Source organism: Diadema antillarum, unplaced genomic scaffold, assembly GCF_040938485.1.
Source record: "Diadema antillarum isolate AM-2024a unplaced genomic scaffold, OU_Dant_1.0 scf00000036, whole genome shotgun sequence".
NCBI lineage: Eukaryota > Metazoa > Echinodermata > Echinoidea > Diadematoida > Diadematidae > Diadema > Diadema antillarum.
The window spans coordinates 2051559-2068238 of NW_027270925.1; the positions used below are offsets into that span (position 1 = coordinate 2051559).

General features: G+C 38.1%; 1 protein-coding gene across 1 annotated transcript; it reads right to left on the minus strand.

The window, feature by feature from the left end:
- Positions 1-972: 972 nt before the first annotated feature.
- On the minus strand, positions 973-15673 carry LOC139708208 (NXPE family member 1-like). Its single transcript, XM_071620184.1, has 6 exons — positions 15623-15673; positions 9440-9802; positions 4948-5090; positions 3795-4058; positions 2715-2764; positions 973-1769 (listed from the first exon to the last, which is right to left on the minus strand). Exons 1-6 carry the CDS (start codon positions 15671-15673, stop codon positions 973-975), a joined length of 1668 nt encoding a protein of 555 aa, XP_071476285.1.
- Between the last annotated feature and the right edge of the window lie 1007 nt (positions 15674-16680).

Sequence of the window (16680 nt, forward strand, 5' to 3'; positions counted from 1 at the left end):
TTCATGATTCATTGCACAAACAAAATGAAGAACGAAGACCTTTTTCCACAATACCATGACCTATCTATTACCTGTGAGACATTGATTAAGAGGGTGGATTCAATTATGAAACATTCAAGCTGAAACGATTTCAGTTATCCGCAACACTGAGTTCTAGTCATGTGCCCTCAATATTTCTAAAAGGTTATTAAAATAACTTGATTTAAAAAGAAAAAAAATAGATCAATGTATGAGTACAGCAATGAAATTTGAATCAAAATTGGATTTAGAAAAATAAGGAAATTATGAGATTTAACAAATTAGCTATTTTTTTGCAAAAGAATGGATGTGCAAATGAGTGAGCTGGCAAGTGAACAAAAAACACATTATGCATAGCAAAAGCACCACTAATATGAGTATCATTACCTTCATCGCTTCAAATAGCTAATATGTTAAATTTCAACAATCTCAACATCATTTCATCTCCATGAAGAGAGAAGAATACAATGTATTGCAATATTGACTACTCTGAGCTTTATTTCTCAACTTCTCCTGACTTGATGCCTTCTGCATCTTAGTTGAAATGTTCCTTATCTCCTCCTCAACATGACCACTGATACTTCCAACTATGTAGCTCTACATGAACTACACAGCCATCACTCCTATGTTATTTAACTGCCACTGCCCTCACATCCATTACACGTACCCACAACTACTGAAGACATTGCTGGAGAAGAATAGTTGAACAAATTCATCTAAGTGAAGGGAAGACATGATTTTGATATGCACCAAATACTGTCAAGAATGGACTATTAAATGTGTTTTATATACAGTCTTCATGGTCACACTATTGCACTATATGGTAGCTCATATACACACAGGCATGCACACACACACACACACATACACACACACACACACACACACACACACACACACGCACATACATAAACAAGTTAACAAGATTGCGAAAATCAATTTCACGGTCATTCATCATCTCGAACAGAGATGGGACAAGAACAGGCTGATCTCTTCCGATATCACTTTGTCTGGCATATGCATGTTGCTGGGTGCTGACGGGTAGGAAAGGTTCATGTCCCATGTATCGACAAAGAGGGCGCCAACACCAGAAAAGGCATCGAACATTGCCGCTCTCATCTGGTAAAACATCCAGTCCCGCGCCTTCATCTCCTGCTGCATGTTGACTGGATGTGGGGTCTTCACCACAAACTTCAGACCTGGACACCTCTCTCGCGCAACCAGGAGAGCGTCCCGCACCCCTTCCAGCCACTCCAAGTAGGACCTCCAGGGGTAATTCGGGAAGTGAGCCCACGGGCTGAATACCACCACATGGTTGCAGGAATCTCGGGGAAGTCCAAGGAGAACATCGGCTTCGAACCTGACGACAGAGAGGTTGACAAACACTGCGTGGGGATGCAGTGACAAGGGGTGAAAAATGAATTTGAAGTTTATGTCACTCTGCGTGTCCCTTCTTTCCAGATAGAACGACTTATTTTTGAACTGGTTGTCCTCTGGCTTACTACGACCCAGGGCTTTGACTACAGCCGAGAACCACTGCCTAGTAGTGGAATCTCCAGTGAAGAACACGTTCTGGTGCTTGAGGCAGCTGCGAATGCTTGGACCGCGAAATTCCACCTGGGGGCTGCAGACCAGTGAGTGCCAGCGATTTCCAAACCAAAATCCATCTGAAAATGTGACGGGGAGGTCAGGCTGGCAGGTGGGAAGCAGGAGAAGGTCCCTATCCAAAACCTTGCTTCCTTCACGGGTGGCTGTCAAAAAGATATCATAAACTCAGAAACATGAGATGATGTACACCACTGAACACTCAGTTAAAACAAGATATTAGCCCTCATCTTCTACCAACTTGCTGGACTCGCATCATTCCTCTGTAAGTTGACCTTGACAACTGGTTTTCAGTATGAGCCTGTATGGGCCTGACAACTAGTTTTAGGTGGGAGGGTTATAAAGTATATTATGTTTTCAAAATAAGTCCAATTCACGTACAATTCATAAAAGTAACTTAAACCAAATCTATGGTTATAAATGGGTCCATGTGGTGGTGGACATGAGGATTCACATGCACTTAGGCAATCAAAATTTTCACAATATGTGAACTACTTTTAGATTACCTTTGCCAAAATTTGGGTCATTTTCTATCTCTCATACCAGCAGGGGTAGGGGAGGGGGAGGGGAATTGTCATGGTGGTTACTATATACTGCAGTAATGGACAGCTTTTATCTAGGACACAATTCTACATCCTGAAAACATGAATTCTCGCATCAAGTTCCATTTAAAATTGTGGCATACTAAGTATATGTCACTACTCTGTCCTCTACATTATTCCATGATGCACAAAAAAAGAACAGTTTAAAGGTTGAGATTTACATTCACGACTTTCCTACTGTTTCTGAAGAAGCACATTCTGAGTAGAAAACATTTTCACTATTTGATTTGATTTGTTATTTTGTGTATGTTGAACTGTTATATTTTGTCATTTTGTTGCAGGGCCCCCTAGGATAACAGTGTGTAAACCACTGATGGGGCTACCCTGGGTAAAGAAAACTGAATACATAAATGAATGAATAAATAAATAAACAAACAAATAAATAAATAAATAAAGACATACTGTGTGATTTTAGCATAATTTCTGTGTTACAAAACAGCAAAGGGATGCTTACACTCATGGATGATTTTCAAATTTGATTTCACTCACCCTGGATGGTCACTGAACTTGAAAACTGCAATTTTGCGTGCACGTAACCTCTGCAAACAATGATTACGACAGTGGGAAAAGAGCACACTTTCTTGATGTAAACAATACATTACTGTGAAACATTATGTGCTAGAAGTAGAACCAAATCTATCTATTCACTCCATTATTCTGAATAATTCACTTTAATCATTTTACCTACACAACTTTGAGGAGCCAAGTGACTTTATAAAGGCCCCTCCAAGCTCCTGTATGCATTATAGGTTTATCTTCTCTCGTAATAGTTGAGGATATCTGAGAATAAGATGAAGAGAGTGAGCACAGGTTCACCAAAGTAAGGGGACATGCTCTACTAATGTGGGAACAAGGGAGATGCATGTCAAAAGAAAATGCCCTTGATTCCTTAACTGAAACTTTATTGACACTCAAATCAGTTCTAAAAGTACTATATGGGCAAACAAACAAAAAAGAGAGAGATGACCTCGTAATGCAGGGCTGCAAACATTGACATGTTAAAGTCAGGGAGATTATCTATCTGCTATCTTAGAAGACAATTGTGCATTTGAATTCATCTTGGTGGGCAAAACTGATTACCAAAGCAGAAAGGCCTTCATATTCTTTTGTCACAATTTGAAGAAAATAATTTGAATTTTTCACAGAACCTCCTGCAGATCAGGAAGACTTGGCACCTCAAGTAGTATCATGCATGTCATACATTTATTCCAGTTAACAGGAAGTGTTGGACCAACAAGAGAAACTGATGGCATTTATTCATTTGAACCAATATTCTCTTCTCCGCTGGAGGATTTATTCAACAAGCCCCTGCCTCTCCTGTTTACTTTGTTGTACTTTTTTTACAACTGGCAATGATATAGTACGAAGGCCCAAAACTCAACAATTGATGCATTGTTGAATAATTCACAAATCTTTGCTACATTGCAGAGCGTTTGTTGCAAAGTCTGGGTTTTGTATAAACCGAGACCTCCAATGTCAGGTCAATTCAGGTCTGAGACACTGTTTTTACATTCACATTCTCAAATAAAGAAGTAAGGTATGAATTTGCTAATAATATAGACTTCTTACTCTTGAAATAAGTAGGCCTTCTCTTTGGGGAGAACTCGCTCAAACTGGTTCCTGTATGTTGTCGTTCCCCTCAAGCCCCTCAGGGTGTTACATGGCAGACTAGGCGGTGGTGAGCATAGGATACGTGTTTGGAATAGCGCCCTCACTGGCCTGTACTCGCATACTTTGGACCATTCACCACTGTAAGCCACCCAACAAAGGGAATTTTCCGTCCGCTCTGCAGATGTAAACATCCCTTCCCATTGCACTTTCTTTTCTTCGTGTCTGAGAAAATAAGAATCACAACAGTTATGCGATGATGCTGTTATGGGGAAAATCCTGATACAATTACATCATATCATGAGCTCAAATGATCGTGGAGTTATTGGTTAAGGACAGAGCGTAAAAAAAGATGACACACTAGTAGATCAAAACAAATAATCAGTGATTCCTTTCAATCAAAACAGCTGTCATTTCTCACATTCAAAGTGACAGCAGAGAAATATTCAGTTTTATACAAGGGACTCCTGATATAATGAAGTCCTTGGGACCGACAGTTTTCTTTTGTTATATCGAAATATCAATGTAGGCAAAACAGTAAAGTATACAAAGATGTATAGATGATAACTTTGGGACCTGAACTTTAACTTTGTTATAACAAAAATTTTGTTATGCAGCAATTTTTGCTATAATGGGATTTACTGTATTAAAACTGTGAACATTGTATCACAAGATAATAAAAAGATTCATCAATGTGATTCATTGATACATCGAAAACACAGATTAAACTAAATACTATATAATATCCCAAACCATGTTTTGTTAACCAATCAAGTCTTGGTAGACAATTTCATGAGTGATTGAATCAAATAGAAAACATCTGCAATGAAATGAGAAATAAACATCACAAAATATCGGGACAAAAGTTGGTGATTTCCAACCAGCGAGTCGTTTATTTCACGAATATAAGTCAACTTGCATAACGTGCAAAAATGAAAACGCAGGATAAATGTGCCACATTTCCTGTGTATCATTGAATTCAATTCTTGCAGCAATAAACACTTTGGGCAGACTGTACAACAAGGATACTTACAGGGGACTCTATTAACTACGTCATACTGTCAAAACAGGATGATAAAAATCACTGCTCTAAGAGCAAGAAGCAAAAACCAACCGAAAAGAGCCCCTGAGGTAGTCCACAGCCTCACTCGGATGGACCAGAGTCACATTCACTTGCACCTTGCCGGCCCAGCCTGCCAAAAAGTACAAGCTGTACGTCCCATTGTCGTGGTCGACAATCCTTGCCGCAGTGCTTGCCTGCATGGACAAAAACGAAGGAAAGTGGCAAAGGCGAGCGCGTTACGCTGAGATCATCTGCTCAAGATATCTCACAAAAAGAAAATGCTATTATTTCGTCTTCTTGCACTTCTTTTTATCAGGAGTGTTTCATACCAGTGAAAGACTGGTAAGTACGTGTAAAAGCATCCCGTCATAGATCATCAGATGAGGCCCAACAGCGTAGCCAGGATTTGATCTTAGGGGGGGGAGGGGCGGTTAGTCTGCGAGGGAGCGAAGCGACCGAGCCCGAGCGAGCGGAGCGAGCGAGGGGGGAGGGTGTGGGAGGGGGGTGTCCCCCCTCCCACGGTAAGAACTTTTTGCATTTTGATGTTGTAAATGGTGCAATTTGATGCATGTTTTTGCGCGTTTTATCGACGTGAAACAGTCCCACTTGTTTAAGGTTGCAGTATATTTTGATGTAGATTATCATTGAATAATTTGCCTATAATATGGTATAATCAAAATACACTTCTTGTATTACTTCTTTTCACTGAATATCATGAACGCGACTGAACCCGAGCGAAGCGACCGAGCCCGAGCGAGCGGAGAGAGCGAGGGGGGGGGGGTGGGAGGGGGTTGTCCCCCCTCCCACGGTAAGAACTTTTTGCATTTTGATGTTGTAAATGGTGCAATTTGATGCATGTTTTTGCGCGTTTTATCGACGTGAAACAGTCCCACTTGTTTAAGGTTGCAGTATATTTTGATGTAAATTATCATTGAATGATTTGCCTATAATATGGTATAATCAAAATACACTTCTTGTATTACTTATTTTCACTGAATATCATGAACGCGACTGAACCCGAGCGAAGCGACCGAGCCCGAGCGAGCGGAGAGAGCGAGGGGGGGGGGGGGGGGGGGGGGAGGGTGTGGGAGGGGGGTGTCCCCCTTCCCACGGTAAGAACTTTTTGCATTTTGATGTTGTAAATGGTGCAATTTGATGCATGTTTTTGCGCGTTTTATCGACGTGAAACAGTCCCACTTGTTTAAGGTTGCAGTATATTTTGATGTAGATATCATTGAACAATTTGCCTATAATATGGTATGATTTAAATACACTTCTTGTATTACTTATTTTCACTGAATATCATGAACGCGACTGAACCCGAGCGAAGCGACCGAGCCCGAGCGAGCGGAGAGAGCGAGGGGGGGGGGGGGGGAGGGTGTGGGAGGGGGGTGTCCCCCCTCCCACGGTAAGAACTTTTTGCATTTTGATGTTGTAAATGGTGCAATTTGATGCATGTTTTTGCACGTTTTATCGACGTGAAACAGTCCTGTGTAGATTATTATTGAACAATTTGCCTATAAAATGGTATAAGTTAAATACACTTCTTGTATAAATTCTTTTCACTGAATATCATGAACGTGACTGAACCCGAGCGAGCGGAGCGAGTGAAGGGGGAGGGGAGGGTGTGGGAGGGGGTGTCCCCCCTCCCACGGTGAGAACTTTTTGCATTTTGATGTTGTAAATGGTGCAATTTGATGCATGTTTTTGCGCGTTTTATCGACGTGAAACAGTCCTGTGTAGATTATTATTGAACAATTTGCCTATAAAATGGTATAAGTTAAATACACTTCTTATATAAATTCTTTTCACTGAATATCATGAACGTGACTAAACCCGAGCGAGCGGAGCGAGTGAAGGGGGAGGGGAGGGTGTGGGAGGGGGTGTCCCCCTCCCACGGTGAGAACTTTTTGCATTTTTATGTTGCAAATGGTGCAATTTGATGCATTTTTTGCGTGTTTTAACGAGTTGAAACAGTCCCACTTTTTTAAAGTTGCAGTATATTTTGATGTAGATTATCATTGAACAATTTGCCTATTTAATGGTATAGTTTAAATACACTTCTTGTATTAATTCTTTTCACTGAATATCATGAACGCGACTGAACCCGAGCGAGCGGAGCGAGCGAGGGGGGAGGAGAGGGGGAGTCACCCCTCCCACGGTGAGAACTTTTTGCATTTTGATGGTGCAAATGGTGAAATATGATGCATGTTTTTGCGCGTTTTATCGACGTGAAACAGTCCCACTTGGATGTAGATTATCATTGAACAATTTGCCTATAAAATGCTATCACTTAAATACGCTTCTTGTATTAATCCTTTTCACTGAATATCATGAACGTGACTGAACCCGAGAGAGCGGAGAGAGCGAAGGGGGAGGGGAGGGTGTGGGAGGGGGTGTCCCCCCTCCCACGGTGAGAACCTTTTTGCATTTTGATGTTGCAAATGGTGCAATTTGATGCATGTTTTTGCGTGTTTTAACGAGTTGAAACAGTAAAGTTGCAGTATATTTTAGTGTAGATTATTATTGAACAATTTGTCTATAAAATGGTATCATTTAAATAATCTTCTTGTATTAATTCTTACACTGAATATCTTTTTATTATCATGAACACTGTCTGTTCAGCAGTCAAACAGAAAAAGCATGCACAAGAGGGTGTTTGATAGGGGAATATCCCCTCCAACACGAAGGTGATTTTGCATTTTCAGACCTGAAATTCAGCGATCTGTTGCAAATTGTTGGTGCAATACTTTTTCATCGAAGTGATAAAATCACAGAATTTAGCTCTTATTCCGAATGTGCACCATCTGTGTGTACACTGTATGTATAAAGTCTAGTGAGGTAGAGCTTAGGGGAAGGGGGATTCCTCCTCCCGCTCGCGGAGCTTTTGCGTTTTTAGAATTGAAATAAAGCGATCTGGGTAGAGCCACAGTCTACTTCTATGCATGGCGGAAGGGGGGGGGGGGGAGGGGCGGGCGAGCAGGGAGAAGGCGTGGGCGAGTGTTATCCCCACCCCAATTCCATTCCGATTGAGCTTTTGCCTTTTTAAGGTTGAAATTGAGATATCTCGTCTACGCACATTTGATGGAATCAACATTTGGAAAATCACACACACACACACACACACACACAAAAAAAAAACTGATGGGGGGGGGGGGGACTGAGGGAGGAAAGGGTCGATTAAAAGGGGAAATTCCCCTTATACATGAGGGAACCTTGAGTTTTCCGAATATAAGTGATAAGTCTTGTGCACTCAGAATTATTCATAATTTTTTGTAAATCTAAAAAGTGTACCAAGCTATGGAAAGAGGCACAGAGGGGGAGGGTTTGGGAGGGGGTATCCCCCTCCCAAGCACGAGAGATTTTGCATATTTTGAATTGAAATTCAACGATCTGGTGCACACTTTGAGTGAAATATTAAAAAAAAAAATCTTATTTGATGAAAGGTTCCAAAGGAGACCCGCTTCATGTGCATGCATACAGTATACACGCATTTTTTTTTCCGCCTCCCAAATCCCCGGTCCAAATCTTAGGGGGAGGGGGGCGATCGCCCCCATCGCCCCCCTGGCTACGCCAGTGATGAGGCCGTAAGTGCAATAACCCACATCATGTCCAATGTTTTGTTTCATGCATCTATTGAGGAAAAAAAACCAGAACATAATAGGACTAATGGGAGAATTTTTTTTCAAATTGATTAGAATGCAAAATAACAATGTTCAAAATCTGTCAAGTTTTAAAACAGTGATATACAGCAGTCATTATGTTAATCAGACAAGGAGATACAGTTCGTGGTCTCTGCACACGTGTTTGATTTACAAACACATACATCTCCTGAAATTTCTTTGCGACAAAACAAAAACAAAAACAAACACCCATATATTGTATCCTTTGTTGTGTTGATGTAACTTTTCAAGGGAAAATGTCGCACTTAATTAATCAGTCAAAATCATGATATTTATATTTCAGTGCACAAACTGACACTGGACTTGTGACTTAATGACACCGTCCCCTCAGCTAATTTGCATATAATGCAATTGCCATTAATATCCCTACTCAGTGAAAGCGTGTGAAACTCATAACTTCCGTAACTTTTAAAGTTTCAATTCCACCTTGATAAAACCTCAAAGATTTTGCTCCTTTAATTTGATTACATTCTTTTCATAAGGTCAACATGACAATGGTGTGAAACATGTGTCAATCTTTGAGATATTTTCCTGATCTGAACATTTGCCACTGCCAAAGCACAAATGAATCGAGGGTGACTACATTAAAAGTATGTCTCCAGAAAACAAAATGTACCAAAGAGAGAAGAGACTGCTATGCTATTTTTCAATTTTCCCATAATACACAGCAAATGGGAAAAAAAAAATAAAGTGTCATGCAATGCTTTACATATTTCAGATTATAACAACTGCTGCACAGAGCAAATTCTGACTCATTCAAGATGGATAATCATATCAGACACAGAGTGAGGAATATTAAAAACACACACACACACACACACACACAAAATACCCACTCAACATTAATAGCATTAATCTACCTTTAGTTTAGGTGTTTGTAGAACAGCGTACCAGAAATCACCGCCCCGATACCGAGCTCGCCCATTGGCATCCTTGGCAAAGAGATGGTAGTGTAGAGTATCGCCTACGCTTGGATGCTGTGGAGATATCAGTTCATAGTCGCTAGTGACCGCTGAAGTAAGTCCCATTGATAAGGGCTGCACATCCACAGCAACAAGTGACTGACCAATGGAGCCCTTGGCGATGGGCTCATCTGGATATGGTCTCCTGCGCGTAGTATTCCAAGGTGATAGAATATGGCGCCACCTGGTCTCAAGCCCCCTTTTTGTAAGATCACTGTTACAAGTGTTCGTTGATGTCACGGGTGCATCAACATGACCAAACTGTGAATAGAGAAATGAAATGATTAAAAATCAAAAGAAAAATATCACACCTGTTGGGATTAACAAATTATGGTTATTGACCTAATGAGCAAGATAAGACATTGATGTGCAGAGAATCATTTTACATTGAAACAGTGTGTTGTGCCATCCTCACAGAATCTCACAAATCACAAGCACTATATGCAAGCATTACCTGTGTGCATCACACATATACATAAATGTACATACACATACTCACAAATTAGAGACCATTAACCTGTCATTTGATTGAAAGAGAAACATGCTCTTCAATCATTCTATCCAATGTGGTGTGTCCCTCACTGAACTAAATCTATGGAAACCAACATTTTTGCAGATATAATGTACATATGGGGAAGAATATACCTTTTGAATACTTTAAATAGACCTTGATGCAACTTACTTGTGCTCTTTCATTGTATGCTATATAAACTAACTAATACTTCTTCTTCAGAGGTGCTAAAAGCTACACCAATTACATTATTCCTCACCTATTCATGTAAAAAAAAGAATTGTTTGGTTTTCGAATAGAAAGAGACAGGAGATAGACTTTTCTCCCACATAGGATTCTGGACCTGTTAAAAGTTTGTCTGATAAGAAAGAGTGAACTTTTTCTAGCACAACGGTTGAAATTTGATCAAAATTTGAATAATATCAGGGAAATTATGAAATATTATGGAGTTTCACTTATTTCACACACAAAAAAGTTCAGTTGATATGAAAAGAAATATATATTTCGCAGTTTATTTCCAGACATTAGACCAAATCTATTATATTATCAGTATAGACTTATCCTTGATAGACATTTAAACCGAACTTAACCTAGCTTTGACTCTTATCATTAAAATACATGTTTTTTTTTATTTCATTCCAACCATTCCACCAAATGATATGACCAATGCACTTCTGAACTGATGTTGTGGCACAAGAACGACAATTCTTACTGAAGTTCAGTGACCTTTGACCCATCACTACAGCAATGTTTACGCAACTGTTTGCTGACTATCTTCCACCCTATCCACTCGATTTACATTGGACACTCAAAGTGGAAGTAAAGACTTAAATGTGTTATTTTCTTCTTCCTAGAGTATGGCTGCCTCTGACCTTGACCTTTGACCACTTGATTTCATGGAAGTAATTGTCCATTTATTTGTACAATTCCTATCAAATAATTACTGGACAATATTCAAACTTTATTTTTTTTTCACTTTCTTTCTTCAACAGAATGTATAAGAAACAATATCATGAATTTGACATGCGAATCGTTGTAAATATATATAACTAGACAGGATTAACAACATGTTCTTGTCTACATGATCAGTAAAATAAAGATACATACACTCTATATACACCCTGAGGAGAAAAAAAGTGGAGGTACCCATGCACTCAAAAGACTCAAAAACACTCAAAATGACCCTGCACCACAAAACCAAAAAAGAAAAGTCGCAATACACACATGGATTTTTAGTTAAGGACAGATTCTGAAAGAGCAGACTTTAAGATTTAAAATGATGTACATGTATAACTCAATTCAAATGGACATCCTAACCTATCTAGATATTGAAAAGAAAACACAAACTGTGGAAAAGTGTTTACTGAGAAAAGAGGCTCTAAAGTATACGGATTATTTAAGCGTTTTGATATCAAATACGGAGTCGTGCAAGAGAGATGCGCAGTGAATGGGACAAAAAATAGGATATAAAACTCCACAGCATAAACAATGAAAGGATTATCAGAGTAAGCCGAAATTGGTCATATTCTATATCAACACATTCCATTCATGACTAATGGCAACTTTCACAGAAGTAGCATCATCCTTTCAAAAGTTATTAGAGTTGAAAGTGAAGAGTGTGTAAAGGGTTTTTAAGAAATGAAACGTTTACTCTAAGACACACCTAATCACGTTGTTCTACAAAAAAAAAGTTCTAGAAAAACTGCTAACAAGACAATTTCCCATTCAGTTTATGATCCCAGACCTTACCATGATGGAGATGACGTCTTTCTCTTTCAGAAAACATGAGAAACTAAAAATTGACTATGCTGACTCATATCACCTATTTTGAGTACTGACACAAAATCAGTGTGTGCAACTTTTTGTTGGTTTTTGGATGCAGGGTCACAAATGAGACTTATGCTATTTAATGGTTATATAATGTAATATATATATATATATATATATATATATATATAGGATACATATGAAATATATATATATATATGTATATATACGAAGAAAGAGTCTCAAGTACGCGATGGATCCAACGATATCTACATCTATATCTACATCTATATCTATATTTATATCTATATACACTCAGCAAAAAAAGAAAGTAAACACTCTCTCGAGTTCAAAATTTTCATAGAAGATTTTCATGAAAATCAATATATTTTATACCATATTAAAGGTAATTTAAATGGCTATCAATCTAGTAGGTCAATATAAAAAGAAACTTTACGCATGAGTGAACACATTTTTTTTATCCTCCAAATCACAAAAGTAAAATTTGCAAAAATTGACGTATTGTCTTTCATTTGCAAATGCCCTTTAAAACAACACTAATAACAAAAGACCAGTTTAACACAATGAGAGACACAAAGAAATGGCCAAAATAAGTTTATATTCTCTTAATCTCTTTATAACCTCAAACAAAATAAAAGTGGGAAACTTCAGGGCGGAAAATAAGAATTTGTAATGAACTACAACTTCAAGTGTCATAGGGAGTAAGGGCACGAAGATGATTAAATGAACAAAATATCTTTATTTCATTCATTCAATTTAGTAATTTAAGAATTCATAAGAAAAATTCAAGAACCAAATATAATTTACAATTTTCCTAATTTGAATATTCAATTCAAAATTCTACCACTTTTGTTAATGTTGCTTATTCTCTCATTTCATGTGAATTTGGATTTGACAGAACATTCTTCATTTTCCTCCATTATTTTTAGCCTTTATTGATCTTTTGGGCTTTAAAGAATTTATAGAGATCATAGGTATATTTTTGCAACTGAATCCATGTTCATCATTGTGTCAAATTTGTCTTTTGTTCTTATTGTTTCATGGTAGAGCATTTAGGCATGAATGACAACTTGATCATTTTTGCAATTTTCACGTTTGTGCCTTGGAAGAAAAAAAACAAAGGTGTTCACCCATGCGTAAAGTTTCCCTTTTTATTGACTTATGAAGTTGATAGCCAATTAAATTACCTTTCATATGGTATATAATACGTTAACATTTCACCAAACATTCTATGAGTAATATAAACTTGAAAAAGTGTTAACTTTCTTTTTTTTTTTTGCTGAGTGTATATATATATATATATATATATATATATATATATATATATATATATACATTCATTTTCATAGGGACCTAGGAACACACACACATGAAAAAAAAATCCAGCGAGGAGTTTTTCACTGCATGATCACTGTTTGATAATCTATATGTTTAATCAACTAACTTCACGGTGAAAGATTTACACTTTTTTTCTTTCAGGTATATTGCATGAGATGGATAATGACAGCTGGAATTTTTAGGGACCTAGGAACATCTTTTTTTTTTGGGGGGGGAGATTAAAAAAAAATCTAAGGACAGAACCTTCGACAGGAAGTCATGGGCAATATTGTGGGGTTTTTTTTTTTTCTTCTTCTTCTTCTTCTTCTTCTTCTTCTTCTTCTTCTTCTTCTTCTTCTTCTTTATTTTAACCCGTTAAGGAAGGACTGGTTTTTGCTACAACACGCATTTCCCATAGACCCTGCCCGAGTATACTTGAGACACGTCTTCAAAATGATACCCCTGAAACTAATAGTATAGGTTTTCCCGGCCAATTTCGCATTTTTGTCAGTCCATTTGACAGAAAGTTCATCCAATTAAGCAAAACCCCTCGTTATCTCACAGTCTGTCACAAAATTGTAACTTGTGCGTTCAATTTAGCATTTCGATCCATGAAATTTGCACGTGTGGCTTTCGAATTCGTAAAAAGGGTATTCAAATTGGCTGGTACTCTACGTTCATTCAAATTCACCATCACTCGCCGAAAAGGGCATTTGAATCATTCAATTTCGCGAAGGGGCAGTCAGATTCCAAACATTTTCATCATCAAATTTACGTCGTGATATTTATTTTTTGAAAAGGTGAGGACATTTGAACGGGTGTTTCTTTATATGACTTTTTGTTTCATCCACACACTGTCGAAGCAGTAAAGGTATCATATTTTTGACCCTGTATAACTCGAGTTTGTTGTTCTGTAACACCCATTTTCTTTCATACATCTCATTATAGGCCTAGATGTACCAATACTTCAGTTTAATTTCATCCGATCTTCTTACAGTCATGACAGCATAAGTTAGATACAGACGTATATCTCAAGAAGAGAGAGAAAGAATGTTATTATAGGAACATTAATGTTGATGATCATAACCTTGACTTCCTAAAACTGGCCCACACACTCGGAATCAAGATAAATTGTGACCACATGCACTTCGGACTGGCAGATTCAATAAGCACATTGAAAAAAAAAATGGTGCCAAAATCTCTAAAACGAATACGAAAATATGAAATGTTATGATGCTTACAAAATGATAACTATGTTGAAAAAAAAAATAGCATAAGCATGCGTGCTAAATTGACTGCAAATATGTTAAACAACAATTGGATTCCCCAAAATGAATTTCGAATGAACGCACACAGCATAATATACGTGATCACGTGAATTTATCATTCTAAACTGAATGACCAAATAACGAAATGGTGCTTGTTTTACGAATTCAAATTGATAAAGTGTGGATTAGAATGAGGTTAAAGGTAATTTGAATGTTCCAAAATGAATTTCAATGAAGAGATCATAAAATTGAAATAACGAACATCTACGCTAAATTCTGCTTTGTATTGAATGCAGCAATAAGGAATTGGACTGACAAAAGTTCGAAATTGGCCTGGAAAACCTAAAGTAGAAAGTGTGGGGGGCAGTTGTGATTTTCTCCCAGAGAAATTGTAGACATCCCAACTGCAAAGTAGACAACATGTATCCTGTTTTAGAGCGCAGTTTTGTACTGACACAAGTAGTTCACACAAGCAGGAAATACAAAATCAAGATCACGCCAGCAGCTATGCAGTTGCTAAGGAGTCGGGACACACATCTATGCCTTTGCCTACAAGATTACTAATAACCGTCTGCTTGTGTGGTAATGTAGCAGCAGTAGCAGCAGGCAAGGCGAGGACATGGGCTGATTATGCACCTACATGCAGATCCACTACTAGTATTCATTCGAGTACGTGGGAAGGGATGCCGTGTAGTATAAGATCGCCGTTTGTCTCGTTGTAGGAGCGATCGACTTATTTCCTTTTGACTGAGACCGACAGAAATCAAATCAGTGCAGATACTTCAATTCGAAATAATGATCTCAATAAACATCGGTAAAATCGACCTACGTCGACAGTACGGCGAGATGAGAATGACATATTATTTGCTAGATAGACATTTTGTTCGGTTACGGTACACACACAGTGATGCATGCATGGGTGGCTGAATTATGTTATGTGATGAGAATGAGGAATTGACACGAAGGAGTTATCACTGCTTCATACTCACCCATTTTTGTCTGATGTGCAGAAGGGATAATATAAGAGCCAGATTGATGACGAGAAAGACGAAGAAAAGGGCTTTGATATTCCTGAAACCGCAAGGCGCTTGCATCGTTGCATTTATTACAAGTCACTACGCTACGTAGAAAGGAATGAGCATCTGTACCTATCATTCGCACCGCAGTCTGCACTTGACCGACCTCTATATCCTATACAGTCAGCTTCCTTAGAGTGTACTCCTTGGAGACGGGAGCGTCGAGCCGCATGAACGCATCAAACAAACCATGTGATGATTAGTAGTGAGATGTTTTGGCAGGGCAGCATCACTATGCCTAGCAGTGGCTTTTAGTTCTCCTTTGTTTTGTTTTGTGTTTTTTTTGTGTGTGTGTTTTGTCTGTTTGTTCATTTTCCATCTGAGAAGATGGCTGGATAGCCCATTTTCAGCTCTGCTAAGCTGGTCTTCCATGGGGTCCAGTTGGATGTGAGGCGGGACCACTTCACCGGGTCAAAACACCCTGCTCTTTGCGAGCCCTTCCTTGACGTTACCGCAAGCTAGGAGTAGATGCGTGGCCCATGCAAAGGAACTGGATTACGTTATTGAACTTGAACCAATAGGGTTCGCATCATCCCACATCGCATGATAAATAGGGATTTACTTTTTAATGACTATATACTAAAGAGACATTAAAGGCATAATTTACCATTTGCAGATAAAACAAAAACCCAGCTTTAGTGCTTCAAAATACGCTTGTAGTTCTAAAATGTGAGTCAGGGATAGAAACAATCTATGTAAGAATTTGAATCAGTATAATCAATAATGTTATAGTATATAAAAGTAGTTAAATATACAAAATGTTAACAATGGTTATAATAAAATGTCTCTATAGACTAAACAGTCTATAATATCATGGTTCTAAATATTGAGAAAAATAATGATATCTCCTTATACTTTAGGCTATATTGTAAATTTTTTATCTTGTAGGATGTCTTGTGATACACCTGACCTACACACATGCATCAAAATATGTGATATCTCAACAATTTTTAAATCACTGCTCCCAATGGTAAACAGTACCTTAAATGGTGAGGACAAATTGTTAAATATTTTGAAAAGTGATTAATCACATAGGGCTTATTCAAAGAGTATTATAAATACAGTCTCTTTCGTAGGACTTTTATTTTTTTTTGTGTGTAGATATGAAAATTTAGTTGGTAGGCATGATATTAGGAAATTTTGTATATACGATTGTATTTATGAGTTCAGTGTTTTAGT

Excerpts from the sequence above, each read along its gene's own strand:
- LOC139708208 (XM_071620184.1), bottom strand. The coding sequence starts at position 15,673 with ATGCGGCTCGACGCTCCCGTCTCCAAGGAGTACACTCTAAGGAAGCTG. Across the intron at positions 9,803-15,622 it reads ACACTCTAAGGAAGCTGACT|TTTGGTCATGTTGATGCACC; the intron begins GTATAGGATATA and ends CTCTATTCACAG. Across the intron at positions 1,770-2,714 it reads AAGTTCAGTGACCATCCAGG|CCACCCGTGAAGGAAGCAAG; the intron begins GTGAGTGAAATC and ends TCTTTTTGACAG.